The 27909-nt window shown below is 37.4% G+C and overlaps 1 protein-coding gene across 1 annotated transcript; it reads left to right on the top strand.

Moving 5' to 3' along the window:
* The first annotated feature begins 584 nt into the window (after positions 1 to 584).
* UTS2B (urotensin 2B) lies at positions 585 to 27343 on the top strand. Its single transcript, XM_008266658.5, has 5 exons — positions 585 to 938; positions 7303 to 7401; positions 8563 to 8600; positions 17973 to 18066; positions 24028 to 27343. Exons 1-5 carry the CDS (start codon positions 836 to 838, stop codon positions 24051 to 24053), a joined length of 360 nt encoding a protein of 119 aa, XP_008264880.1. The 5' UTR covers positions 585 to 835; the 3' UTR covers positions 24054 to 27343.
* Positions 27344 to 27909: the final 566 nt, after the last annotated feature.

Genomic DNA, 27909 nt, shown 5'->3' on the forward strand with positions numbered 1-27909 from the left:
TATTAGAGCTGATGCACTTTAAGTCCCTTGGGAGAAGCAAATGCCAAGATTAGAGGTCATTATAGCATCTCTGGAGCCATAAAACTGGAATTGGAAATATCCTGAAAGACTTAAAAAGAAAGCCATCATAATTAAAGTAAGTTTTAAAGAGAGTAATTGATGGGACATTTGCCAGCTTTGAATTAATGAAATTCAGTCTTAATTTTTAAAAGTGCTGGTTGTAGCAAAATGAAACGATCCTTCTTCAATAAAGTGTGACAGTAATGTTATCTCATTATGATTCATTTGAAATTTGGGTTCTTACCAACTGTAATGGATTTGGTTGGTTAAGAAGAAAGTGATGGTTGCAAATAATGTTGCTATCAGTCGGGCACCTCCTGACTCTAAATTAGTGAAATGAAAGGCATTGTTCCCATTTGCACCTGCCTTCCATGCTTTCAGCCTTTGTATTAATAGGATTTGATGTTAATTAATCCTGGAATCAGGAAACTAAACAATAAATTATGAAATATCTGAAAGATTCTACATTCCAGGTTTTTGCTTTCTGCTTGCTCATGTGCTTGAGTGCGTGAGCACGCAAAGGAATGGCTGCTTTTAGTGAAATGGGAAGGTATGAGAGTTATTGATTGGGTTCTTCCTGACATTGGCTGTGTAACAAACCTGTCATTTCTCCAAGTGGTGAATCATGTTGACAGGATGCATTATATTTTATAAGCTTTTTTCTTCATCCAGAACATTTGTAATTGAGGCACACTTGCCTTTTAAAAGTGAGCTCTGCTGCATTCAACGGCCATTGAAATATCTGACCTGACTGGGATAGCGCAGAGGATTTAACATGAACAAGATCTTTTCAACCCCAATGTGCTTTGGATTCCTTTCTTTCTTATCTGTAATGATCCTTTTAGAATCGGTGCATGGAAGACCATATCTAATCCAAGGTATGTGACCATGAATCTAAAGTCCTACAGGTGGGTAAATAATTCGTATCTTGTTTCACTTTAATTTTTCTGCCATTATTGAAGAAGATTTTGCGATGATGATGTTATTTTATCACCAAACTTCCCTTGAGCAGTCAGTGTTGTGAATTAAATGTAATCTGTGTAATCTGTTCTAACTATGTTGGACCAAATTTACTTTATCCAATATTCTTCTACATTAACTTCAACTACACTTTGTTGTAATAATGGAGCATTTTTTATCACTTGTACTCCATTACCAAAGATTGGGAATGTATTAATAGTAACTCAGTCAGTCACATAATTTATGCATATTTCAAAAGTATACCTTGGAGTAAGAAAAAGGATATTTTTGTCCTAAGAGATTACCAGTCAGCTATCCAGGAAAGTAGAGTATATTGAGATAAAATTTTGTGAGATTTGAGAATAACAGTGCATGGGGATAGCAACATTATAATTTATGGCATCTACAAATACAGACCATCATAAAATAGGCAAAAACAAGTTTCTGCTCTTATAATATTATAACATACAAATCTTTAAATATTAACTGCATTCTATAGTAGAAATAGTTCTTAATGTAACAATCAATAAAATTAATTTAGTGCTGACTTATTAGGCAACAACCTCATTGAAACTATTTTCTGCTTCTTTGTTTTAAATAAATATCGACTTAGAATACTCCTCTCTGATATCCCTTCCAGCTTGACGCTTAGATTTTCTTTTCTCTAACTCTCTTTGTCAGTAGAGGGAAGACATCATTTTATACTTATCTTACACAGGGGGAACCAAGACAGAATGTAATAAATATTGTTTATGTGTCATTGAGTTGAGAAAGGGATCAAGTTTCCCACTTTTAGATGTAATTCAACTTTACTAGACACCGTTGCCTCAAGGGTGGTTTAAAAGTCAATAAAAGTTTAAAGTTCCTTTCAGAGTTGAAATAAAAATTGCATAAACTCAGTGACTCATTTATAAAGATTTTTCACTGAAAAACAAATACTCTCAGCAACCTAACTGCAAACCTTGGAATCAAAATTTCTGAATTTTGCTCTTGGTACTCACATTTTTTAGTTGCCTGGCCACTCAAAATCATGGCATTTGGTAGGCCTCCATTGATCTTTCTATGAAATGGTGAGATTTCCAATGTTTCCTTACATAATACAGACACAGTTTAAAGAAAAATGTGACCTTTCGCTGAGGAATTTGAAAAATTAGAATTTGTTAGGTAGTGTGCATATACATATATATAGGAAGGTATATATATATATATATATAGTGGAAGGTAGTGTTAGGTAGTATATGTGTGTGTATATATATATATATATATATATATATATAGGAAGAGGAGCAGCCAGGACTAGAACTGGTGCCCATATGAGATGCTGGCGCCACAGATACATATCATATATATATACACACACATACACACACACACACACATATATACATATGCATGTGAAATAATAGGAAGACCAACTCTGAAACTGTTGCTAGGGTACAATTTGGTAATATCTCTGACCTGAGAAAGTCATACAGTGATAGGCATTTCTCATGGACAAGATGGAATCAATATTTCTCTTTGAACCTCCTTGGTCTCAGTTCCACAATACATTAATGGGGATGATTAAGTTATTATTAAGGTCATTTTCTGATATGAATTGTTCAAGGCTGGAATAAACTTCATATATACATTTTTAATAAACAAAATAATCACTTTTTTAGTCTTTTAATATATTTTTAAAACAAAAATTTATCTACTGACAAAGGCTACAGAATTATGGTTGCCAGACTTTTCTCTGTTAGATGACATCTAAGACAAATAGCTTAGGCCAGCTTTCATGTTTTGGAGGCCATGTAAAAGATGCTGCAGTGGCTATGTCTGAAGTAGATGCAATTTCCTATCACAGGTGTTGGAGGAATAAATATCATTCCCCAGAAGACTATGGAAATTTATTATTATTATTTTAAAATATTTATTTATTTGTTTGAAAGGCAGAGTTACAGAGAGGGGAGAGACAGCAAGAAAAGTCTTCCATCTGCTGGTTCACTCCCCAAATGGCCACAATAGCTAGAGCTGGGCCAATCTGAAGCCAGGACCCAGGAGCTTCTTCTGGGTCTCCCACATGGGTTCAGGGGTCCATGAATGGGCCATTCTCTGCTGCTTTCCCAGGTGGATTAGCAGAGAGTTGGATTGGAAATGGAGAAGCCAGGACTTTAACTGGTGCCCTGTTGGGATGCTGGTGCTGCTACCCACTATGCCACAGCATCAGCGCCAGATTTTTTTTTTTTTAATATTTTATCATGGGGCCAGTGCTGTGGCACAGTAGGTTAATCCTCCGCCTGTGGCACCGGCAACCCATATGGGTGCCGGTTCTAGTCCCAGCTGCTCCTCTTCCAATCCAGCTCTTTGCTGTGAGCTGGGAAAGCAGTAGAAGATGGCCCAAGTCCTTGGGCCTCTGCACCTACATGGGAGACTGGGAGGAGGCACCTGGCTGCTGGCTTCAGATTGGTGCATCTCTGGCCTTTGCAGCCATTTGGGGAGTGAACCGACAGAAGGAAGACCTTTCTCTCTGTCTTTCCTTCTCACTGTCTATAACTCTACTTGTCAAATAAATTAATAAAATAATTTTTTTTATCATTTTTGGGGTTTACAGGTATCTTCCTGCTAAAATGTTTTGTCTGCATCCAGTAAAAAGCTTCGCATATGAATGGAAAACATGAAGACAACCAAGTTTTTTTGTTTGTTTTTTAAAGATTTATTTTATTTATTTGAAAGAGAGTTACAGAGAGAGGTAGAGACAGAGAGAGGTCTTCCATCACTGGTTCACTCCCCAGATGTCTGCAACGGCCGGAGCTGTGCTGATCTGAAGTCAGGATCCAGGAGCCTTCTCCGGGTCTCCCACATGGGTGCAGGGGTCCAAGGGCTTGGGCCATCTTATACTGCTTTCCGAGGCCATAGCAGAGAGCTGGTTCAGAACAGGAGCAGCCAGGTCTCGAACTGGCACCCATATGAGATAGCGGTGCTTCAGGCCCGGGCTTTAATCCACTGTGCCACAGCTCCGCCCCCAACAACCAAGTTTTTGGCATTCAGTATCACAAGTTGTAAAGAATCAGAATTTCTGCTGTATTTGCAAAACCATTCACTATCTCCTATTAGAGTAATTTTGGCAAGCATTGTGTCAAGGTGCATCTACACTCAGATACTTTATATTCATTTGTTTATTAATATTAATTCTTTGAATTAGGAACATATTAAAAGTACACTTTTTATTTTATTTTTTTTTAAGATTTATTTATTTGAAAGTCTGAGTTATAGCAATGGCCGGGGTTGTGCAGATCTGAAGCCAGGAGCCAGGAGCTTCTCCCTGGTCTCCCACATGTGTGCAGGGGCCCAAGGACTTGGGCCATCTTCTACTGCTTTCCCAGGCCATAGCAGAGAGCTGGAATGGAAGTGGAGCAGCCGGGTCTCGAACTGGCACTCATATGGGATGCCAGCACTTCAGGCCAGGGTGTTAACCCACTATGCCACAGTGCCAGCCCCACTTTTTTTTTTATTTTTTAAGGCTCTGTTTTAAAACTAAAAATGAGGCCGGCGCCGTGGCTCAATAGGCTAATCCTCCACCTTGCGGCGCCGGCACACCGGGTTCTAGTCCCGGTCGGGGCGCCGGATTCTGTCCCGGTTGCCCCTCTTCCAGGCCAGCTCTCTGCTATGGCCAGGGAGTGCAGTGGAGGATGGCCCAGGTGCTTGGGCCCTGCACCCCATGGGAGACCAGGAAAAGCACCTGGCTCCTGGCTCCTGCCATCGGATCAGCGCGGTGCGCCGGCTGCAGCGGCGGCCATTGGAGGGTGAACCAACGGCAAAGGAAGACCTTTCTCTCTCTGTCTCTCTCTCTCACTGTCCACTCTGCCTGTCAAAAAAAAAAAAAAAAAAAAAAAAAAACTAAAAATGAAAACAAGAAACAAAAAAAGTTATTTCCAGATTTTAAACCAACATCTTATTTAACTTTAGAAATCAACCTTTGGCCGGCGCCGTGGCTCAATAGGCTAATCCTCCACCTGCTGCGCCGGCACACTGGGTTCTAGTCCCAGTTGGAGCGCCGGATTCTGTCCCTGTTGCTCCTCTTCCAGTGAGCTCTCTGCTGTGGCCCGGGAGTGCAGTGGAGGATGGCCCAAGTCCTTGGGCCCTGCACCCGCATGGGAGACCAGGAGAAGCACCTGGCTCCGGGCTTTGGATCAGCGTGGTGTGCCAGCTACAGCACGCCTGGCAGCAGCAGCCATTAGGAAATGAACCAACGGAAAAGGAAGACCTTTCTCTCTGTCTCTCTCTCTCATTGTCCACTCTGCCTGTCAAAAAAAAAAAAAAAAGAAATCAACCTTTTAAAAAATTTCTGGGGCCGGCACTGTGGCGCGGCAGGTAAAGCTGCTGCCTGAAGTGCCAACATCCCATATGGGCACAGGTTCACAGGTTTGAGTCCCAGCTGCTCCACTTCTGATCCAGCTCTCTGCTATGGCCTGGGAAAGCAGTAGAAGATGGCCCAAGTCCATCCTTTGGCTCCTGGCTTTGGATCGACACAGCTCTGGCCATTGCAACCAATTGGGGAGTGAACCAGTAGATGGAAAACCTCTTTCTCTGCCTCTCCTTCTCTCTCTGAGTAACTCTGACTTTCAAATATATAAATAAATCTTTTAAAAAGTTTCTGAAACACGTTTTCTTCAGAGATTCACAAAGAGGGATTGGGAATATGGATGTGAGGTTGGGCATGGTGGGAAGAATCTCCATGTTCCTAAAGTTGTAATTATGAAGTGTATGCTATTTGAAACTATAAAGCTGTATAGTTCTAAAAAAAAAAAAAGATGGTTGTCTTAAATCATTGCTGACAGGAATTTTCAAGGACAAATAATTTTCAATGTTCAATCACTGGAAACAAAACTAGAATGTAGTAATGCCAGGCAGGGATATTATGTTTGTTTTTACAAATAATGTTCCACTTAAATATCAGAGAAATGGGCTGTAATTCATCAAATAACGGCTTTTGGTTTATCATTTCTCAGTGACTTTTCTATTGGTCTTACATATTTTCTAAGAAAGGAGATGAATCAGTTTCTCTTTTTAAAATTCTCTTCCTGAAACAAATAGTCATTATTATCTGATTCTAAATGTCTTATTTTTAAAATCAAAGCATTTTAAACACAATGTAATAGATGATGAGAACAAATTTTGCAGAATGTTTTTTCTTAAATTTTATCTTGAGTTCCTGTGTATAATTGATGTTGAACAAAAGTTATACTTATATATTAATGTTTTAATACTCAATAGAAATCAGAGTCTCACAATTTATATGTCTTTGAAACAAATAAAACTTAGAAACTGGGCAATAATTAATTAGTTAATATGGAAAACTTTGGTGCTATCACCTGTTTCAAATTATCATTTTCTTCCTGTAATTAACCATTAATTGCTTGAGTTGATCAATGGTATTTTGTAGATACAACAGATGATTTAAAGAATCTAATAACTATTAATCATTTTTCTAGCTGAGCCCACAGTAATTTTATTCCAAAACTTCTACCATATTGATTTAGCTTCTACCTACAGTATAATAGTTAAGATGAGGAGACACGGAGAGGAAAAATGTTTCCTATAGAAATTATTTAATAAACTTGATTTTTCAGGCCACTTCACAGAAGTTCATTGTAAAATACTAGTAAATATTTCAATTGCATTGTTTATCAATATATATCATTACAATATTTATGCCTTATATCTTGAATGAAGTTTGTCATCCCTAATTTCCATTCCAGAAAAAAGACATTTATAATGCTGAAGCAATTTGATATGTGAGAAAGGAATGGCTGTGAGGTAAACTGACAAGATGGGAAGATGTCAATATGGAAAAGGTAGACAGCATTCCAGAACTTCCACGAGTTTTTTTTAGTGAGTTAAAGTTAATCTCAGAATGCAAATAAACTCATATTTAAACCTACATAACAAAATTTTTTAGAAATCAAAGTTATTTTTCTTTTAAATACAACTTTAAAGCATATCTTTCTGTTAAAGGCAATAAGTATAGAGATTCAAAAATACAGATTCGAAAGAAGAAAGTAATATTCACTTCCAATTCCACTACACAGAAATATATAATCTTCCAAGTACATTCTGTCTGTCTCTGCATGTTCATATACATTCAATAATTTTTAAAGCAGTCCATCTCTTTGGATTATACACCTCTCTTTATTCCTATTTCTTTGTTGAATATACATATTGTTAGTTGCTTTTAAATCCTATTTATTAGAAACATTTTCAGCCAGTCAAATTGGAAATGGGTATTTGTGATCATTATAGGAAAGGACTTGTTTCCTGATAAAGAAGATACAAACAATGAAGAAATCTTGTTGGCTCTGTTGAATAAACATTTTGATTTCCAAAGAGCTTCCAACATTGGTGAGTTAATAATGAAGTCAAGATTTATTTATTGATAAATGATGGAATCCGTCCTGTCTTCTGATCTGGTTTTTCTAAGTGTTAATTTAAATAAAATAAAATAAAATAATTTCTTTCTCATAGGCTGCACTGACTATTTATCTGTTTTATTTGTTTCACATTTGTGCTAACAGCCATGGAAATACAAAAATTATTGAAAGCCTATTTTTTTCAATAAGAGGGTGTTGATAAGGTTGGTAATTATCCAGTTAAAAGATATTTACTCATATTTCACTCTTATCTATGCAATTCTTCAGTGGTACAATTAATATTTTCTTTTACTAAATGTCTCAGGAGTATTGCATTTTTAAATTTCCAAAATAAATTTCACAAATGAACAGAACTTTCTGGTGGCTAAGTAGGCACTTTTTCAATCAAATAGTTTCATTTTGAAAGCAATCATGATTGTGGAATTTAAGCTGTACCTAAGCTATTTTCATTTGAAGAACAAGCGAGTCTGATTTACAAATATATTTTTGGCTGCTCTCCAAGAAATTACTAGTATATTGTCAGAAATTAGCAAGTCCAGATGAAGAGCAAATATGACAATATGACAATGTGGTATCCTCTCATTCAATATCTCAAACATTCTTAACAATATTTATATTTTAAAAATTGATTAAATGGATACCTTAATACATTTTTTAAAATGCAAGGTTATATAATTAGAAGATATTTTCATTAGAGAAAATGACTCAAATTATAAAATCTGAAGAGAATAATGAAAATAGTTTGGGAAAAATTCTTCTTGATTAAAATATATAGAATTTGTGTCTTAGTTTTATTTTCATTTCATAGTGCTTCATGAGAATTCTCCCATGTCAGTAAAATATACAGTAATTTGTTTCTGAATAATGCTTCATGTAAGAAATATAGCTTACTTTACAAAAATTTATGCTTGTTGGAAATTATGTTCTCTCTGATGACTTAGCTGCATTTCAATACATAGACATTGATATATATATATGTATATGTATATAATCTCAGAGGCTTTAGATTTGAAATGGATAGGTTATCAAATTATTTGCAAACCACTCTTCCATATGAAATTTCAAAAATGGGTTTCAATTTAATAAAATATCACTTATGATGTATGTTTCAACTGACAAATATGTCTTACAGATATAGAATTGGCTAAGAAATTGGAAGAACTTAACCAGGTAAGACTATTAAGCAATTAAATGCTGAATTGTAATAAAAATTATAAGGTAATATCTTTCTGATATAATTTTTAAAAATATAAATACTAGTGTAAAACTTATTCCTGCTAGAGAAAGTGCAAAGAAATTAAATAGGAAAGAAATAATCAAAATATACTGAATAATAAAACCACAAAACTATAGCTGAAGTAGTTTTAGTACAGAATTGTCTAGAAGTCCAAATTCCAGTCTAACATCTCCAATTACCTAACCATGAGACCTCAGAAAATCTAAAATTCTCTGGACCTAAATCTCCTCATGTGTAGCATGGGACAGTGGAAATAGATTGGTGCTTCCTGGAGTTATTGTTTATATTTTCTCCCTTAAGTTTTTTTGGATTAGAAATAAACAAATTGCATGTATTTCTTTTCTTTTCTTTTTTTTTTTTTTTGACAGGCAGAGTGGACAATGAGAGAGAGAGACAGAGAGAAAGGTCTTCCTTTTCCGTTGGTTCATTTCCTAATGGCTGCTGCTGCCAGGCGTGCTGTAGCTGGCACACCACGCTGATCCAAAGCCCGGAGCCAGGTGCTTCTCCTGGTCTCCCATGCAGGTACAGGGCCCAAGGACTTGGGCCATCCTCCACTGCACTCCTGGGTCACAGCAGAGAGCTGGACTAGAAGAGGAACAACAGGGACAGAATCTGGCGCTCCAACTGGGACTAGAACCTGGTGTGCCAGCACCACAGGTGGAGGATTAGCCTATTGAGCCATGGCGCTGGCCCATGTATTTCATATATGTAGGCTTAAGAAGATAGTGATAGTTCCCACCCTACCCTCACTCCTGCCTGTGCTTCTAACCTGCCTCCTCTTTCATCTCTTATTCTTCTTCTTAACTTTTACAATGATCTACTTTCAGTTTACTTTATACTCATAAGATTAACAGTACTCTAAACAAAGAGTTCAACAAATAGTAAGAAGAAAAAAAAAACACTGTTCCTCAACAGTAGAGACAAGGGCTATAAGCAATCATCACATCTCAAAGTGTTAATTTCATTCCTATAGATAATCTTTTTGGTATTCTATTAGTTACCACCGATTAGGAAAAACATATGGTATTGGCTTTTGTGGATTGGTTTATTTCACAAAGTCCAGTGGTTTCTAATTGTATCCCTTTTGTTGCAAAAGACAGGCTTTCATTTTTTTTTAATGACTGAGAAGCATCCCATACTCTCTCTCTCTCTCTCCATATGTGTGTGTGTGTGTGTGTGTGTGTGTGCGTGTGCATATGTATGTATGTATATTTATATGAACATATCATAATTTCTTTATCCAGTCATCAGTTGATGGACATCTGAGTTGATAACATCTTTTATTCATTGTGAATCAAGCTGCAATAAGCATGGAAGTATAGATAACTGATTTCTTTTGGTTTAGGTAAATTCCCAAGAGTGGGATGGCTGGATCATATGATAGGTCTATATTCAGCTTTGTAAAAGATATCTCTATACTGTCTTCCACAATGGCTATTCAAGTTTACATTCCCACAAACAGTGAATTAGGGTACCTTTTCCCCCACATCCTTGACAACATTAATTGTTTGTTGATTTCTGTGTGAGAGCCATTCTTACTGGGGTGTAGTAGAGCCTCATTGTGGCTTTGATTTGCATTTCTCTGATGGCTAATGATTCTGAGCATTTTTTTTTTTCATGTGTCTGTTGGCCATCTGAATTTCCTCTCTTTAAAAATGCCATTTCAAGTCCTTTGCCCATATCTTTTTTAAAAAGAGATTTATTAGTCTGGTGCCATGGCTCAACTGGCTAATCCTCTGGCTGCAGCGCTGGCACCCAGGTTCTTGTCCTGGTTGGGGTGCCAGGTACTAGTCCCGGTTGCTCCTCTTCCAGTCCAGCAAAGTGCTTGGGTCCCTGCACCCGCATGGGAGACTGGGAGGAACCACCCGGCTCCTGGCTTCAGATTGGCACAGCACCGGCCATGGCAGCCATTAGGGAAGTGAACCAATGGAAGGAAGACCTTTCTCTCTGTCTCTCTCTCACTGTCAATAACTCTCTCTCTGTCTCTCTCTCTCACTGTCTAACTCTGCCTGTCAAAAAAAAAGCTTCATTAGATTTATTTATTTATTTGAAAGGCAGATTTACAAAGAGGCAGAGGCAGAGAGATAGAAAGAGAGAGAGAGAGAAAGAGAGAGAGATATCATCCATCTGTTAGTTCACTCCCCAAATGCTTGTAGCAGCCAAGTTGACCAGAAACGAGGAGCTAGGAGATTCTTCCAGGTCTCCCATGCTGTTGCAGGGTCCAAAGCACTTGGGCCATCATCCACTGCTTTTTCAGGCCATAGCAGGGAGCTAGATTGGAAAAAGAGCAACCAGATCTTGAATTAGCGCCCATATGGGATGCCAGCACTCTAGGTGGCAGTTTTACCCACTACACTACAGCACTGTTCCCCCTTGCCCATTTCTTACCTGGATTGTTTGTTTTGTCATTGTTGAGTTTTTAAGTTCTTTATAGATTCTGGATATTAGTGCTTTATCAGTTGCATAGTTTGAAAATATTTTCTCCCCTTCTGTTGGTTGCCTCTTCACTTTGCTGAGTGTTTCCTTTGTAGTGCAGAAGCTTCTCACCTTGATGTAATCCCATTTGTCCATTTTGGGTTTGATTATCCATGCTTCTGGGATCTTTTCCAAAAAGTTTCCATACAAGTGCCAGACCTCCCTGTCCCGGTCTACCCTGAGCCCTCTCTGCTTCCTGCAACGGAAGAAGATTCATCGGCTCTGGGACATCAGGCCTTCAGGGGCTGCCCCATGACACAACCCAGCGGGTGGGGCAGAGGGGTTTCTGTGTGTGAAAGACGACCTATGGATCAAGAGGGAGAAGTGTGTCCTACCCACAGGAGGCTCACAGCTTAGCTTTTCTGGAATTTTCTTTGAGGGTCTTTTCATTACAGAATCATTTTATAATATCCTCCCCCATATTTCCATGAAGACTTTAGTTGGCATTCAATTAAGTCTACACGTTGTCTTGCACAGATCAGACAACTGTACAATACCTGGCAGAGCTCAGAGTCGCTCAGCAGTCATATGTCAGCCCAGCAAACACGGGGCGCCTGGGTGCCCTGGAAATGTCTTGCAGTTTCCTACATGTTCTCCTCTAGTAATTTGATGGTATCAGGTGTAGATTTAGATCCTTGATCCATTTAGAGTGGATTTTTGTATAAGGTGCATTCCCACTCTTAATTTCTACAAAGATCTACTTTCAATTTACTTAGGGAGTGTACAGGGAACCCTACCCTTAGTAAAAGAGTTTAACAAATAGTATGAGGAAAAATAAAAAACACTGTTCCTCAGCAAAAGAGACAAAAGGTGTAAACAATTATCAAACCTCAAAATTTCCATTTCATTCTAATACATTATATTTAAAAAAAGATTTTATTTATTTACTTGAAAGGTAGAGTTACAGACAGTGGGAGGGAGAGACAGAAAGAAAGGTCTTCCATCCTCTGGTTCACTCCCCAAATGGCCACAGCCAGGAGCCAGCAGCTTTTTCCAGGTCTCCCACATGGGTTCAGGGGTCTAAAGATTTGCCATCCCAGGCCAAAACAGAGAGCTGGATTGGAAGAGGAGCAGCCAGCAGCAGAACTGGCACCCATATGAGATGCTGGTGTTGCAGAGGGAGGATTAGCCCACTGTGCCACAGCACCGGCCCCTAATACATTGCATTTTAGGTATACTATTTTTAAACTCAAATCAGGGAAAACATATGGTATTTGTCTTTTTTGAGCTGGCTCATTTCTGTAACTACAATGGTTTCTAGTTGCATTGCATTCCCTAGGATGGTGGCTGTGGGTTTGTCATAATTTGCTTTGATTTTTTTTTTTGAAGAATACTCCTTCTATACCCAGTTTGTGTAAGTTTTTTTAATCATGAAAAGATGTTGTATTATATCAAATACTTTCTCTGCATCTATTGAGGTAATCATATTATTTTTATTCTTCAGTGCGTTAATGTGATGTATCACATTTATTGATTTGTATACATTGAAACATCCCTGCATACCAAGGATAAACCCCACTTGGTCCAGGTGAATGAATTTCTGATGAGTTGTTAGATTTGATTAACCAGTGTTTTGCTGAGGAGTTTTGCATCTGTGTTCATCATGGTTATTGCTATATAGTTCTCTTTCTTTGTTGAATGCTTTTCTGGTTTTGGATTAAAATGATGCTGGCCTTATAGAAGGAATTTGGGAGGATGCCCTCCTTTTCAATTGTTTTGAATAGCTTGAAAATAATTGGAATTATTTTTTTAAACATTGTTAGTATTCAACAGTAAAATCATCAAGTCGAGTTTTTCTTTGTTGAGAGAGTATTTATTAGTGATTCTATCTCCATCTTGATTAATGGTCTGTTTAGGTTTTCTGTGTCTTCCTGACTCTATTTTGCTAGATCCTATGTGTTCAGGAATCTATCCATTTCTTTCTTATTTACCAATTTGTTGGCATATAGCTCTTTGTGGTAATTCCTGATGATTCTCTTTATTTCTATGATATTCACTGTTATATCTCCTTTTTCAACTCTGATTATTGATTTAGGTCTTCTCTGTCTTTTTTTTTTTTTTTTGGTTAGTTGGACTACTGTATCAATTTTGTTGAATTTTTTTTTGAACAGCTCTTCATTTCACAATTTTTTGAAGTTTTTTTGGTTTAATTTTATTTCTTCTCTAATTTTAATTATTTCTTTTCTTCTAGTAATTGAGGAGGATTGATAGCTCATTTGTTTTATGCCTTTCCAATTTCTTGATGCAGGCACCAACTGCTATAAACTTCCTCCTAACATTGATTTTTCTGTATCCAATAAGCTTTGATAGGTTGTTTTGTTGTCTTCATTCATTTCCAGAAATTTTTTGATTTTTATTTCTTCTATGATCCACTGTTCATTGAGAAACAATGTATTTAGTCTCCATGTATTTGCATATTTTCTAGAGATTCATAGTTTGTTAATTTCCAACTTCATTCCATTGTCATCAGAAGAGATGTATGATATGATTTCAGTTTTGTTGAATTTGCTGAGATTTGCTTTATGGCCTAGAATATGGTCTATCCTAGAGAAAGTTCCATGCACTCATGAAGAGAATGTGTATTCTGCCACTGTAGGGAAATGTTCTGTAGATATGTATGTTCATTTTGTCCATAGTGAAAATTAGCTCTGTTGTTTCTTTGGTAATTTTCAGTCTTGTTGATCTGTCCACTGATGAAAATGAAGTGTTGACGACCCACATTACTATTGTATTGGAGACTGTGTCTCCCTTTAGATCCATTAACATTTGTTTTAAGTTGCCAGCTGCCCTGGAATTGGGTGCTTGTACACTTATTATAGTCATGTCTTCTTATTGAATTGAACCTTTAATCATTATATAATGTCTTTCTTCATTCTTTTAACAATTTTTGTGTTAAATTCTATTTTGTCTGATATTTGGATGGCTACACATGCTTGCTTTTGCTTTCCATTAGTATGGCATATCTTTTTCCATCCTTTCATTTTCAGTCTGTATATTTGTTGATGAGATGTGTTTCCTGTAGGTAGCAAATAGATGGGTCTTATTTTTTAACCCATTCTGCCAGTCTATATGTTTTAATTACAGAACTTAGGCCAGTTACATTCAGGGTTATTTTTGATAAGTAACAACTTGGACCTGCCTTTTTTCTAAAATATTCCTTTCGTTTGCTTTGTATTTCCCTTGTACTTCTATTAGGAGATTTTCTGCCTTTACATTTTTTCATAATGATGAATATCTTTCTGTGTTTCTCTGTGTAGCACATGCAAGCACCTTTTATAGGCCTGGATAACAGATGATATATTCTTTGAATTTCTTTTTGTTTTGGAAGGTCTTTCCTTCAACTTCATATATAAATGAGAATTTTCAGGGTACAGTATCCTGGGTTGACAGTTTTTTCTTTTAAAAATTGGAATATGTCTCTGAATTCTCTCCTAGTCTGTAGTTTTCTGATGAGATATCAGCTGTGGGTCTAATTGGCAATCCTCTCAAAGTAACCTAGCATTTATTTCATGGGCATTTTAGAATCTTTTTATTATATTTTACCGATAAAAGTTTGACTACAATGTGTATTGGTGAAGATCTTTTCTGATCATGTCTCCTAGTAGTTCTATGTGCCTCTTGTTTGAATGTCCATTTCTTTCTCTAAATTAGGGAAATTTTATGTAATTTTTGGCTGAATAAGCCTTCTAATCTATTCTCTCTTTCCACACCTTTAGAAGCTCCAAAGACCATATGTTGGATCATTTGAAAATATCCCATAAATCTCAAACATTATTTTTTAAAAAGATTATTTTATTGATTTGAGAGACAGAGTTACAGAGAGAGGTAGAGCCAGAGAGAGAGAGGTCTTCCATCCACTGGTTCACTCCCCAAATAACCGCAATGGCTGGAGCTGTGCCAATCCAAAGCCGGGAGCCAGGAACTTCCTCTGGGTCTCCCAAGCTGGTGCAGTGGCCCAAGGACTTGGGCCATCTTCTACCACTTTCCCAGGCCATAGCAGAGAGCTGGATCAGAAGTGGAGCAGCCAGGACTCGAATTGGCACCCATATGGGATGATGGTGCTGTAGGCTACAGTTTTAACTTGCTGCACCACATTGTCAGCCCCCATTATTTTTAATTATTCTAATTTCTTCTCTTTTTTGGTCTGAAAGATGTTTCCAAAGATTTATCTTCTAGCTCAGCTTTTTTTTCTTCTACCTCTTCCAGTCTATGATTAAGGCTTTCCACTGTATTTTTTATGTGGCATAGTGAATTCTTTATTTTTAAAATCTGTTTGATTTATATTCAAAATTTCAATTTAATGGGAAAATTTTCCTCCATGTGTACCTTGTACATGTATTTTGTGAATTGCTTCTAAGTAATACCATGATCATTCTTTTGAATTCCTTTTCAAGCATTTCATCAGTCTCTTTGTCTTTACATTCTAATGTTGAAATGTTGTCTGCTTTTTGAGGGAGTCATTTTTTCTTCCTTATTCTTGTTTCTTGAATTTCTTCCTTTAGTTTTAGGCATTTATGGAAATATTTGTTGGTTTTATCCTCTGATAGCTTTTATCATTTGCTTAATTTTCTGTGGCTCAATGGAGTGTCTGTTATTTCAGTGAATACCCAGACACATTTGCTGTTTTGGCCAATGAGCTCTAGTCAGTTTTCCAGGTTGTGGTGAATATCCAGGGTTACACCCAGGTTAGATGTGGTACATCTCCTCTATTGTCAGCAGGGGGCAGTGTATGATCACCCTGTTGGTGCATTCACACCCTCACTTCTTTTCAAGGTGATCAGTGCCTGGTGTTAGCCCACAGTGAGTGTGCAACACTCATCCACACTACCACGTGAATCACACATGGGATTGGTGCAGTCCTCAGCATGAGCACAGATCCCACTTCAATGATCCACCCCAGCCAATAAGAGAGCTCTGACCCTCTGGCACCATACATTGTCATTGCCCAGAGACTCAGCTATACCCTGCACCCTATTGTGCAGTCACAGAATTCCCTCAGTCTTAACACACAAGGCTCCCACACTCATGGGGTACAGAAGATCTGCTCCACCCTGCTAGCCTGTCCCATCTAAGGAAAGAGTAGAGACATTCCCAGAACCAGCTGCCTGTGGGTTCTCTGTCTTGGCAGTTTGAACCCCAGAGCCTATGATATGTTAAGAGGCTAGGCGTACCTCACAGTCCTGTGTATGTGTCCATTCACCTGTTGACCCTCCTAGCCAGACTCAGTGTCAGTGGGAAATGCAGATTTTTCCCTCTGGTAAAATCCATGGATTACACTCATGCACAAGAGCCACTACAACGATTACTGCTGTCAAAATGGTGCCTTCTTTCTGTCAGTTGCTAGGCATCTTTGTGGGGGAATGGGGAGAAAGAAACACACCCTTTTTCCATTGGGTTAACAGGTATGCTTCCCCCCTTTAAGGCTCCAGGTCAAAATCAAAGGCAGTATGGAATGTAAGGCTCTCCCTCTGACAATATCACCAGTAATACAGGCTGTTGCAGTCTGCTCTCATATACTCTCCAAAGCAGTTTATGCTCTAGTTCTCAGCTGCAGGGATCAAGTGTTAGGCCCATGCTCATTTCCACACTGATCCATGGTTTCCCTCTTCCTTCTGTCGAATTTCCACTGCAAATTTCTAACTTTCCCCTGGGAATGAACTTCCCCCCTCCCCTTTTTATCTTCTGTTTCCCCCTTGCCTAAAGCAGTACTTCCTTTCCCTATTCAACTATCTTGGAATCCTCATTATTGTTTTTAAACACTGGTCATTTTTCCCCCAAAACGTTATGTGGTCTCAGCCAAGAAAATATGGGAAAGTAGAGTTGCTCTGCTTGAAGCAGCTGTTCTGGGAAGGCTGAAGGGATTTCTTCTGGACAGGGAGCCCATTGGAGCACCGTTTTCTCCACTTCTTGATATGCTATGAAGAAACTTTGAAAATCAATAGATCAGATGTTTACTAGACTCATTCAAATATAACTGAATGCAACTCCATTATTAATCTGAAGCCTATGTGGCCATTTAGGAAAATTATATCCAACATTCTCTTCTGAGATTTGTGTGGTCCAGGCTGAATCTTACTATCATAAAGTTAGGTTTACAGGACTTATTTGATGACTGAAATTCTGGTTAAAATTTTAGGGCCTCAAATATTTCTTTCTTCCTTCTATAATGGATACAGATTTCAGGAAATCCAAACATTCAGATTACTCTTTGATGCTCCTTGGAAAGGATTCCTCATTTACACCAAAAGTTTACTTCCTTTTCCCAAAATATACTTCTTACTGATCACTGGTTGAGTCATGTGCTTTTCTCAGCCAGTATCTAAATGTGTTTCCTGTTTTTTTTTATTCTTTGGGGCATTTAATTTCTTTGTTCATTTTCTATTTTCTTTTTTGTCTCTTCCATATTTTCTTCCATTTTTCTATCTTGCTTGCTCTTATATCTCTTCTTAAATAGAATTGCATTTTTTTTTGATAGGCAGAGTTAGACAGTGAGAGAGAGACAGAGAGAAAGGTCTTCCTCCTGTTGGTTCACCCCCCAAATGGCTGCTATGGCCGGCACGCTGTGCCAATCCGAAGCCAGGAGCCAGGTGCTTCCTCTGGGTCTCTCATGCGGGTGCAGGGTCCAAGCACTTGGGCCAACCTCCACCGCCTTCCCGGGCCACAGCAGAGAGCTGGACTGGAAAAGTGCAACTGGGACAGAATTAGGTGCCCCAGCTGGGACCAGAACCCAGTGTGCCAGTGCCGCAGGCAGAGAATTAGCCAAATGAGCCGAGGCACCAGCCTGCATGGTTGTTTTTTAAAAACTAGTTATTATCTTTCACTTTTAACAGCTGGAAAAGCTAAAAGAACAGCTCCTGGAGGCAAAGCGTGCTAAGATGTCCTATGCTATGGATGACTTATCCTCTTTACATCCTAACAAGCGAGGTAAGCTTTCATTTAAGTTATGTAAGTGTATTTTTACAGCGCTTAAAAAAATATTTATTTATTTATTTACTTGAAAGACAGAGTTACAAAGGAGAGGGAGAGACAGAAGGAGAGATTAATTGTACGACACTGGTTCACTCACCAAATGACCACAAGGCTGGAACTGGGCCAGTGCAAAGCCAGGAGTCTGGAACTTCTTCAAGAACTCCCATATGGTTTCAGGGGCCCAGACACTTGGATCCTCTTCAGTTGCTTTCCCAGGCTCATTGGAAGGGAGCTGGATTGGAAGTGGAGCACCAATATTGGGTGCCAGCATCACAGGCAGTAGCTTTACCCACTACGCCACAACACTGGCCCTATAGTAGTCCTAAAAAGGGATGAGGTTGAACTAGTGTTTTATTTTTTAAATCTCAAATTATAGTGTTTAAACACTTAGACTCCAGAGCTGAGTTCAAATCTCAACTTCAACATTTTCCTACCTATGAGATCTTGGGTAATGATCTTACTACCTTTGCTTCATTGTCTTTGCCCCAAAATGTAGGAAATAAAGTCTTCATGGGATTGTTGAGAAGATTTAATGAAGTAATTTAATTTAGAATAATATCTGGTGTGCGGTAAATAATAAATACTTATTTTTTATTATTCTGATCATTGTTGCTGTGATTATTATTTTATTCTCTACAGAGACATCAAATATAACTAATAATGTACTGCTTTATAGATGAGATAACTATAATTTAGAAGGATTAAATTATATACTGAAAATATTCTAGCTAAGTAAAGTAGTTAGCAAACGTGAAGGAGAAAAGTTGTAGGAGAGGAAATGGAAAGTGGGAGGCAGGGAACCTGAAACTTTAATTTCTACTTTTGTATCATATAGGAAACCATCTGAAAGCTTTGAGCAATAAGTGATATGTAATAGATTTTAAAAGACTCTTGAGGCTTTATGGAAAATTCATATGGAAAAGAAAATCAAATATGAGAGCAGAGACCTTTAATAAAGCTACTTTGGTGATCAAGAAACAGTGGCAGTGTGAATTGGAATGCAAGAATGAATGAGACGAGCTCTGATTCTGAATATATTTTGAATAAAAAATCAACACATTTTCTGTATAATTCCATATGGAGTATAAAAGAATGGCAGGTGTCAAAAATGTCTTTGGGGGTTTTATTCTGAGCAACTGTGAAAAAGGAGCAATTTCTGTTTACTGATTTTGGAGAAGTATGTTTGGACAGGGGTTGAAAGAGACTTGGGCCATTCGTTAGACAGTATAGCTTAGGCTACAATCGTGTTAAATTTTTAATAAAAATCTCAGAAGCTTAAAGTAATAAAGTTCAAGTATAAATTCCAATTCATGTGGCACAGTGCTACTCTATTTTATATGTTATTTAAAATATATCCTGTTAATCATGATTGCCCAGACAGGGATGGATAGGGGACACATATCAACTCTCAATTGTCTTAGTTCAGAAGTGACACACATGACTTGCACTGAATTCCACTGGCCAGAATTAGTCACATGTGGTGCCATCAATGTAAGGAAGACAGTCTGGTAAGTGCAAGGAAGTACCTGTAAGATTCGAGGAGCACTGATGCTTCTGCAGTAAACCATCTGATATCTTCCTGAAAACATGGACTATAGTCTCCCCATTCTCATCAGAGACAACCACAGATTTGTTTCACCATCTGCATGTATTCAAAGAACAGGTATAAGGTATAATGTGGCTATTCTTCACTCACAGAACTATTAACTAAAAAGGGCAGGCTCCTCACAGACAAGGAAAAGAATACTCAGAAACAATATTGACTCATAAATATTGACACACAAGTTCTGGAATGCTTGGCTACAGCAATTCTGAAATCTCACAGGGCCAATATTGTGAAATCTCTTAGCATGGGTATAGAAAAATGTCTCTTTTCTTTTTAATAATTTATTTAACTTATTTATTTTAAAGCAGAGTTAGAGAGAGAGAGAGAGAGAGAGAGAGAGAGGAGAGACAGCGTCACTCCCCAAATGGCTGCAATAGCCAGGGCTGGACCAGGCCGAAGTCAAGAGCCAGGAGCTTCTTCCAGGTTTTCCACATGAGTGCAGGGGCCCAAGCACTTGGGCCGTCTCCCTCTGCTTTTCCCAGTCACATTAGCAGGGAGCTGGATCAGAAGTGGATCAGCCTGGGACCTAATCTGGCACCAGTATGGGTTGCCTGGCATTGCAGGCTGTGGCTTAACCTGTGTTGCACCGCAGTGCTAGACAGAAAGTTTTCTTGATTAGGGCCACACATACTAAGGGTTTCTGTTTTTCCAATATTATTCCTGGACACAAGTCCTGCTTGGGGGAATATTCCCTTCTGACTTGCCAGTTTTCTCAGGATCTGCCAGTTTTCTCAGCTCTCTTTATATTCTTAAATGGTTGGAGAAAAGACTTGTCTTACAGTGCCAAAGACATTTTTATTCTAATGTTCCTTGTTGCTTTGATCACAATTATTTTATTCAAAAAATTTAGAAAGCTTCTCTAATATTTTCCATGCATATTTTTAGCATAACTTATTTTGCTTTTTCATTTCCTACTTAATAGCAGCTTCCCTAAAAGTATCTGGAATGTACCTTAAAAATCACATGCTTAATCTGTTTTTAATCTCTCAATTTATTTATTCCAATTGATATTTATGGAGCCTCTATTTCTTAAATATTCTCTGTAATCCCCTTTTTTTTGTTTGTAAAATTCTGAAGCCTTCCTGAGTGCATCCATTTCTTTTATTTATTTGCTAAATTTACCAATAATAGCCTAAATATACTGCTAGTGTTTTACTTCTCAACTGTTTTTTTCAGAAGTGCAAGGGATATATGATCTGAATTTCAAACTGTTGTAGATTCCAGTTTAACAAATATTTTGTCATTTCATAAACTGGCTCTTAGTTTTTCCAACATATATTATGATTCCTCTTGTATCATTAATGTGTTCTGAGACCATGCCACATTTTAGGAACTTCTTAGAGTAGCACTCCACTTCAAGGTATTCAATCACATATTAGGATATGCTAGGTGATGTACATTAACAAAATAAGCTTACTCAGTGGTAGAGCTTGTTATAAGTCTTATGAATGAATGTTGCTCATTTTCCTTCACTTTCTACCTACACTGTGTGGAATATATCATCCCTATAGCCCCAATAGTAAGATAGAACAAGGATTAAGGAGGTAAACCTGCTCTTAACCATCATAATTAGGCACACAATCCCAATCTAACTTAATGTGGCTAGGAAGCATCTGGTAAATGCAGAGGAGGGCAAATCATTGTGGGAGAGTCCTATCCTTATCATAGATACCCTGGGCTTTTTATGCCTATTTGGTGGTGACTTAAATAGATCACTGGAAATATGCATTTGGAGTTCAAGGAAGAAGCCCAGATTGAATACAGAAATTTGGCAGTGGAGCCAGCATCTTGGCATGGCAGGTAAAGTTGCATTGGCAAAGTAAAGTAGCATTGGCATCCCATATGGGAACTGGCTTGTGCTCAGCTGTTCCACTTCTGGTCCAGCTCTTTGCTAATGGCCTGGGGAGAGCAGTGGAAGATGGCCCAAGTGTTTGGGTCCTTGCTACCCTTGTGGGACACCTGGAAGAAGCTCCTGGCTTTGGGTCTAGCTCAGCCCTGTCCATTGCAGCCATCTGGGGAGTGAACCAGCTGATGAAAGATTTCTCTATTTCCCTGTATCTCCTTCTCTTTTAAGTAAATAAATTAAATAAATCTTAAAAAAAGATATTTGACAGTTATCAGCATATTAGCATTTTTTAATATTGTGATAAATCTATATAAGGAGTGAGTGATACATAAATCGATGATATCTAAGGACCATGGACCAAATAACATAAAGGTTAGAGATAGGCCAGTGAGAGAAAATCAGCAAAAGAGAATGAGTAGGAGCAGCTACCACAGGAGGAGACAAAAAAAATAGTGTCCTAAAGTCAAGTAAAAATATTGTTTCCAGGAAAAGGTGTTGAACTGTGTCTAAAGTTACAATAGATTCAGTAAACAGGGGATTACACTTTCTAGTTAAATTCAACTGAATAATTCATTCATGACCTTGAAAACAATTGTGTGGTGAAATTTGGGTTAAGGAAAACATGATTAAAGAACACAATCCATTGGCTATAGTTCTTTTGAAGAATTTCATTCCAAAAGGAAGAAAAAATTGGGGCATTAACATGAATGGTGAGAGTCAGAGAAGTCTTTTGTTTTTTTTAAAGGTTATGTTGAGACATTTTTCTTTGTGATAGGAACAAAATAAATATTTGTGGTAATGAGTATGTGAAGTAGATGTCCAAGTTAGGAGACAAAATGCTAGTATGTCATATAGGAAGGATAGCTATTGGCCTAACTGGAAACTAAGCACCATGAATATAAATATATGAAGGTGAAATGGACCCAAAGATACAGCTTAAGGCAGTAGGAATTTCTACTTACTGTGTAATACTGCTATTTATTTTCATTGCTAATTTAATATATGGTTGACAGATACCTGCTACAAATATTTTTGTCCAACATCAGGCATCATGGTAAAAGCAGTGATCACAAGAGTATATACCAGAAAGGCTTCAAGGGATAGCTGAATGCTGACTGGGGTTTTACTTCATGTAAAGCAATACATAAGTACTGAGGAGTTAGTTTTAATGGCAATACCCATCATGACAATTTCCTTTGACCAGGTCCAAAAGGCTCTTCAAAATATACTTCACTGCCCTCTGAACTGAACTGCTTATGTGGTGTAAGTCTTGGCTAAGTGTAGGCTTGTATTTTTTTTTTTTTTTTTTGGCCAGACTGAGATATTAAAAGATATCTGAAAGGACAGAGAGGGCAGTGATGATAACTTTCCAAAGCACACTATAAAAAGAAGATTGGATCAGTGGACCAAGCTTGTCAGTTCAATGCCTGAAAATAGACTTCTGCTTTCCCAGGGTTTGAATGTGGTCTTGTTTAAGGGAAACTGTGGCTCTTGGAGAAATGAAAAGTAGTCTTTGAGTACTAGAATAGCACTCTGTGTATACGTGATGATGAGCACAAGGGCTACAGTTTAAAGAGTGAGTTTGGCTGCAGAGGGAAATCCGGACAAGCATACGGGCCTTTATCATTTATTTCAATGAGGGGCTTAACTGTACTGTGAAGTTTTCATCCAGTTTTCACTGTGAGTCCCATTAATCAATAGTGAGCCCAAAGTTTGTCTTCCAAAGGTCTTAGTTTTATAAAGCCATTTTGTTAGAAGGAAATTTGAGAAATTCATAGTCAAATGAAACTACTGTGGGTTAATTGCTTGAGAACAGGCTACAGAGGGTTGAAAATGATTTGTTTATTCATTTTGAGACTGAAATTATGCTGAATTTGGTTTTATTTTCCTGAAGCATCATGTTATGGTCAGAACATGAAGATCTAGTGTGATAGAGAATTAATTTACTTAAATATCTTTGGTGGTTTAAAAAAAATCTTTTAGATTCCTACTCCTTCTTCCCTCAATAAGTCGAAACACTTTTACCATTGCTCTTTATTTATGTGACTTCACCTTTGGAATTTCAACTACTGCAAATAGAAAATAAAGGAATGAATCTTGCAAGATAACCTGTTGCATCCTTTGAAGTATATTATATGCATTATGATAAATAGCAGTGCTGTCCAGTAGAATTTTCTGTGGTGGGATCATTCTCTAATTTTCATGGTAGTCACTGATGATAAATCACTATGGAGCCCTATGAATGTCTTGAAATGTGATTAGTGTGCCTGGGTAGCTAAATTTGTAATTTATCGAATTTTAATTCTTTTAAAGTCCACATAAGGCTAGTAGGTACCATATGAGCATCCCTTTTACAAAGCTCTTTCTCTGTTATTCAGATACATAGAAACTGTTTGATTTAAATGAAAATTTTTTTTAATTAACTAACCGACTAATAAATTTTTTGCTTTGTTTTCTTCTTTAGCTTGCTTTTGGAAATACTGTGTCTAAAGCTTTCTCTGGCCATAAAAACCATGGGAACATTAGAAAAGGATGCACATTTATTCACTCTACTGCTTGAGTAGTGTAGTTGTCAAAGCATAAAGAAACTGTGGCAAGCATAAAGAAACTGTGGCATTCATTTTATGTATTTTCTCAGTTTGCTTACTTGTTACTAAGGAGATTATAAAATGCTTAAGGCTTAGGTTGTGAGTAATGACAAATCTGTTGCAGTTTTGAATGGCATCAGATTTTCAAATGACTTTGTAAAGCTAAAGTTGAGAGTGTTGTATGTATTGTACACTTCCTGTAAACTCATTATTTGCTTATAGTTTTCCCTACGATGACTACACAATTGAAAATTAATTAAAATATGTTAAAAAGCATCTTGGAAAGTGAAAAAATTATATTACCTCAATTTGTGTGGAAAATGTGCATTTTACTTTTGCTCTTAATATTATGATGTTTTTGTGTTTTTTGGAGACTTGACATTGAGTCTGCTACAACAAATGAATATGTAGCTAGCAAGCAGAAATTTTTTATTTATTGGGCTCTATCAAAGATAGAGAAAATCTAAAATCTAAAAATTTGAGAGAAAGTGTTAATAAAACTTTCTCACAGAATGATTTGCCTTTTGATTATTTAGTTTTTATGTCTACTACTTCCATAACATCAGAAACTATTTGAGATGGTCAACATGCTTTCAAGAGGTTATATCTAACATGTTAAAAAAGCAAATACTGGGGCAGGCATTTGGATTGGGGGTTGAGGTGTTGGGTGAAACACTTGTGTCTCAAATCAGAGTAACTGTGTACAATGCCTGACTTTGGCTCCTGATTCTTGTTCCCTGCTTTATCAGTCCTTGGAAGACGGTGATGGCTCAAATAATTGGGTTCCTGCCACCCACCTAGGAGTCCTGGATTCAGTTCTGACCAGTGCCCATTGACAGCATTTGTGAAGTGAGTCAGTGGATGGGAATCCTTTCTCTCTCTCTCTCTTGTTCTCTCTCCCTCTCTCATGTATCTCGATCTCGATCTCTATCTCTATATCTTCTCTTCTCTTTCCTATCTTTCTCCTTCTCAAATAAATTGGCTAAAATATTAAGAAACAAAATCAAGCTCCCTGTCTCTCTCTGCCTCTCAAATGAAACAAACAAAGCCACAACAAAAATTTACAAAAAAGACGCTTCTTGATTTTCCCTTTAGTTTTTTTAATCCTTTTAAAGAGTTATTTATTTATTTATTTATTTGCAAGTCAGAGTTACACACACACACACACACACACACACACAAAGAGAGAGAGAGAGAGAGAGAGAGAGAGAAGAAGAGGCAGAGAGAGAGAGATAGGTCTTCCATCACTCCCCAATTGGCTGCAATGGCCAGAGCTGTGACTATCTGAAACCAGGAACCTGGAGCCTCTTCCGGGTCTTCCCATGCAGGTGCAGGGGCCCAAGGAATTGGATCATCTTCTGCTGCTTTCCCAGGCCATAGCAGAGAGCTGGATGGGAAGTGGAGCAGCCAGGGTTCGAACTGGTGCACATATGGGATGCCAGCACTGCAGGCGGTGTCTTTACCTGCTATGCCACAGCGCCGGCCCAGGCCCTCTAGTTTTTGATTCAAAATTATTCATCAAATTACTCTTGCTTACACCTGAACAAGCATATTTAATCAATCTGTGGCTGAGAGGTCAACTTTGATGATTCTTTCAGGAGATATCACTAAATTACTTTTAAAAATAATTCACTTCAATAATTCCCTAAAGCTAAATATATATTGAATGTGCAATTATATAGACGTTTTGTAATGTGGTAAATTTTGGGATGATATATCCAAAATTTAATCTCCTTCAGGAAAATTTGGTTATGTTGACACCAGAACTCAGAAATCATTTGCTGTATAGGGAACAAAAAAATGTAGGTTATTATTTTGAAACTAAATGAAAAAAACACTTTGAGTTGTGAATTTCCTATGAAATGTAGTTGGATTTCATAGTACACAATGTATTGGACAAATAAATGAGATGACTCATCATATTCTTAATAGGAATTGTGTCTTAATTTACTGTAATGCTTAAAGGATAACTTATTTAAATTTGTATATTGTTGATTTATTTTCTAATCTAGTGATAAGATTAAAAAATGAATTAAAGAGTTGTATGCAGGGAAAATATTTTTCTTTTTTTCTTCATAGAAGTCTTGTATATGGGTTATGTTATGAAAAACACATACCATCTAGAATACAGCAGGCATCAATAAGTTGTGACCTCTTACTCCAATTAAATTTTGAATTAATAAATGAAGAATGTAGAAAATTAATGAGTTTAATACCATTTCAAATCATTGCCAGGAAAAAAATTAAGGCTAAAGTTGATTTGTTTTAACAAAGTGTGAAGCAGCACCCAGTTTGATTTGAAACTTACACATACTCAAATAGGAGAGCAAGGAAGGAACTTCCCAGGAAGAGACAGCATGTATGTAGTTCATCAGAAGACTGGGCAAAGGTGGAAACTGATCATAACTTTTTTTTTTTTGACAGGCAGAGTTAGACAGTGAGAGAGGGAGAGACAGAGAGAAAGGTCTTCCTTTTTCCAATGGTTCACCCCCCAAATGGCTGCTACGGCTGGCGCCTGGTGTGCTGCGCTGATCTGAAGCCAGGAGCCAGGTGCTTCCTCCTGGTCTCTCATGTGGGTGCAGGGCCCAAGCACTTGGGCCATCCTCCACTGCCTTCCTGGGCCACAGCTGAGAGCTGGACTGGAAGAGGAGCAACCGGGATAGAATCGGGCACTCTAACCAGGACTAGAACCCGGGTGCCGGCACTGCAGGTGGAGGATTAGCCTAGTCAGCCATGGCGCTGGCCGATCATAACTTCTTTTAAATAATTATTTCAAACCATTAGTTCATAGGAAATTTAGCCAAGGACCACTCATAGCTCACTATCACAAGTTTGTGAAAAAATAAAATTGGTTAGCTTTCTCGAAATCCGTTTCTGTCTTTTGCAACAAAGTGGTTGCAACTGGGGACCCTTATGCATAGTGAAATTAGCTACACCAAAAAGACAAATATGTTTCCCTCTGATTTATGGTAGCTAATACATAGACTACCAAAAAACCCTAAATGTGTATGATTGAAATTGACATCTTGTGATTTGATTATTGTTTATATCCACTGTCTGTACTCCGGTGGAACAGTGGTCTTTCTACATTTTACTTGTTGAATTCTTTATTTAATGTAGTATTAAGCTTGTGATTTTAAAATAAACTGAAAGTATGTCATTGCAAAAATAAAAAGAGAAAATGAATGGAAGGAGAAGGGAGGGAGGGGAGGCAAATTGTATCTGTCAAATATACACAATCTGTTCTGTTTGTATTAATAAAAATGTTAAAAATTTTTCTCTTTCTGGTGGTCCTTTTCTATGAACAAAATAGTCGTTGACTTTTTTTTCCTAAACCTATCACAGATTTTCAACAATTTGAAAAACTATTAAGTTATACAGAAAACCACTGTGTAAAGACAGTTATTCATTTCTTTAATCTTTTTCAGATATTCTAAACAAATTTCTAAGAAACTTAATAACTAAAACAATATAACTAAAAATTAGTCTTTTAATCTTTTATAAAGGTTAACTATTTAGTTCAGCTTTCTTCTAACGCATTTTTTTTATTATGATACTTCTGTGAGGTTTTTTTTTAACTCTTTGAATTGTACATTCATTTTTAGGTAAGTTTAGCAACTACTAATTTATATTCTCTTCTTTTAATATGAAGGTACTCTCTCAACAATGCTCTTTGTTTTCATATTAAAAAAGTCCTTGATCTTTCATGCAAAGTTTTTTCCTTCTCACATTATCAGGTTTGTTTGATAATGACTACT

This window comes from Oryctolagus cuniculus, chromosome 4 (genome assembly GCF_051225735.1).
Source record: "Oryctolagus cuniculus isolate XC-2025 breed Fujian yellow rabbit chromosome 4, ASM5122573v1, whole genome shotgun sequence".
NCBI lineage: Eukaryota > Metazoa > Chordata > Mammalia > Lagomorpha > Leporidae > Oryctolagus > Oryctolagus cuniculus.

What these genes read in the sequence shown, in the direction of transcription:
- UTS2B (XM_008266658.5), top strand. Translation starts at nt 836, where the DNA reads ATGAACAAGATCTTTTCAACCCCAATGTGCTTTGGATTCCTTTCTTTC. An exon ending in AAGACCATATCTAATCCAAG is followed by an intron (nt 939 to 7,302) that starts GTATGTGACCAT and finishes TGATCATTATAG; the next exon opens with GAAAGGACTTGTTTCCTGAT. An exon ending in TTTACATCCTAACAAGCGAG is followed by an intron (nt 18,067 to 24,027) that starts GTAAGCTTTCAT and finishes TTTCTTCTTTAG; the next exon opens with CTTGCTTTTGGAAATACTGT.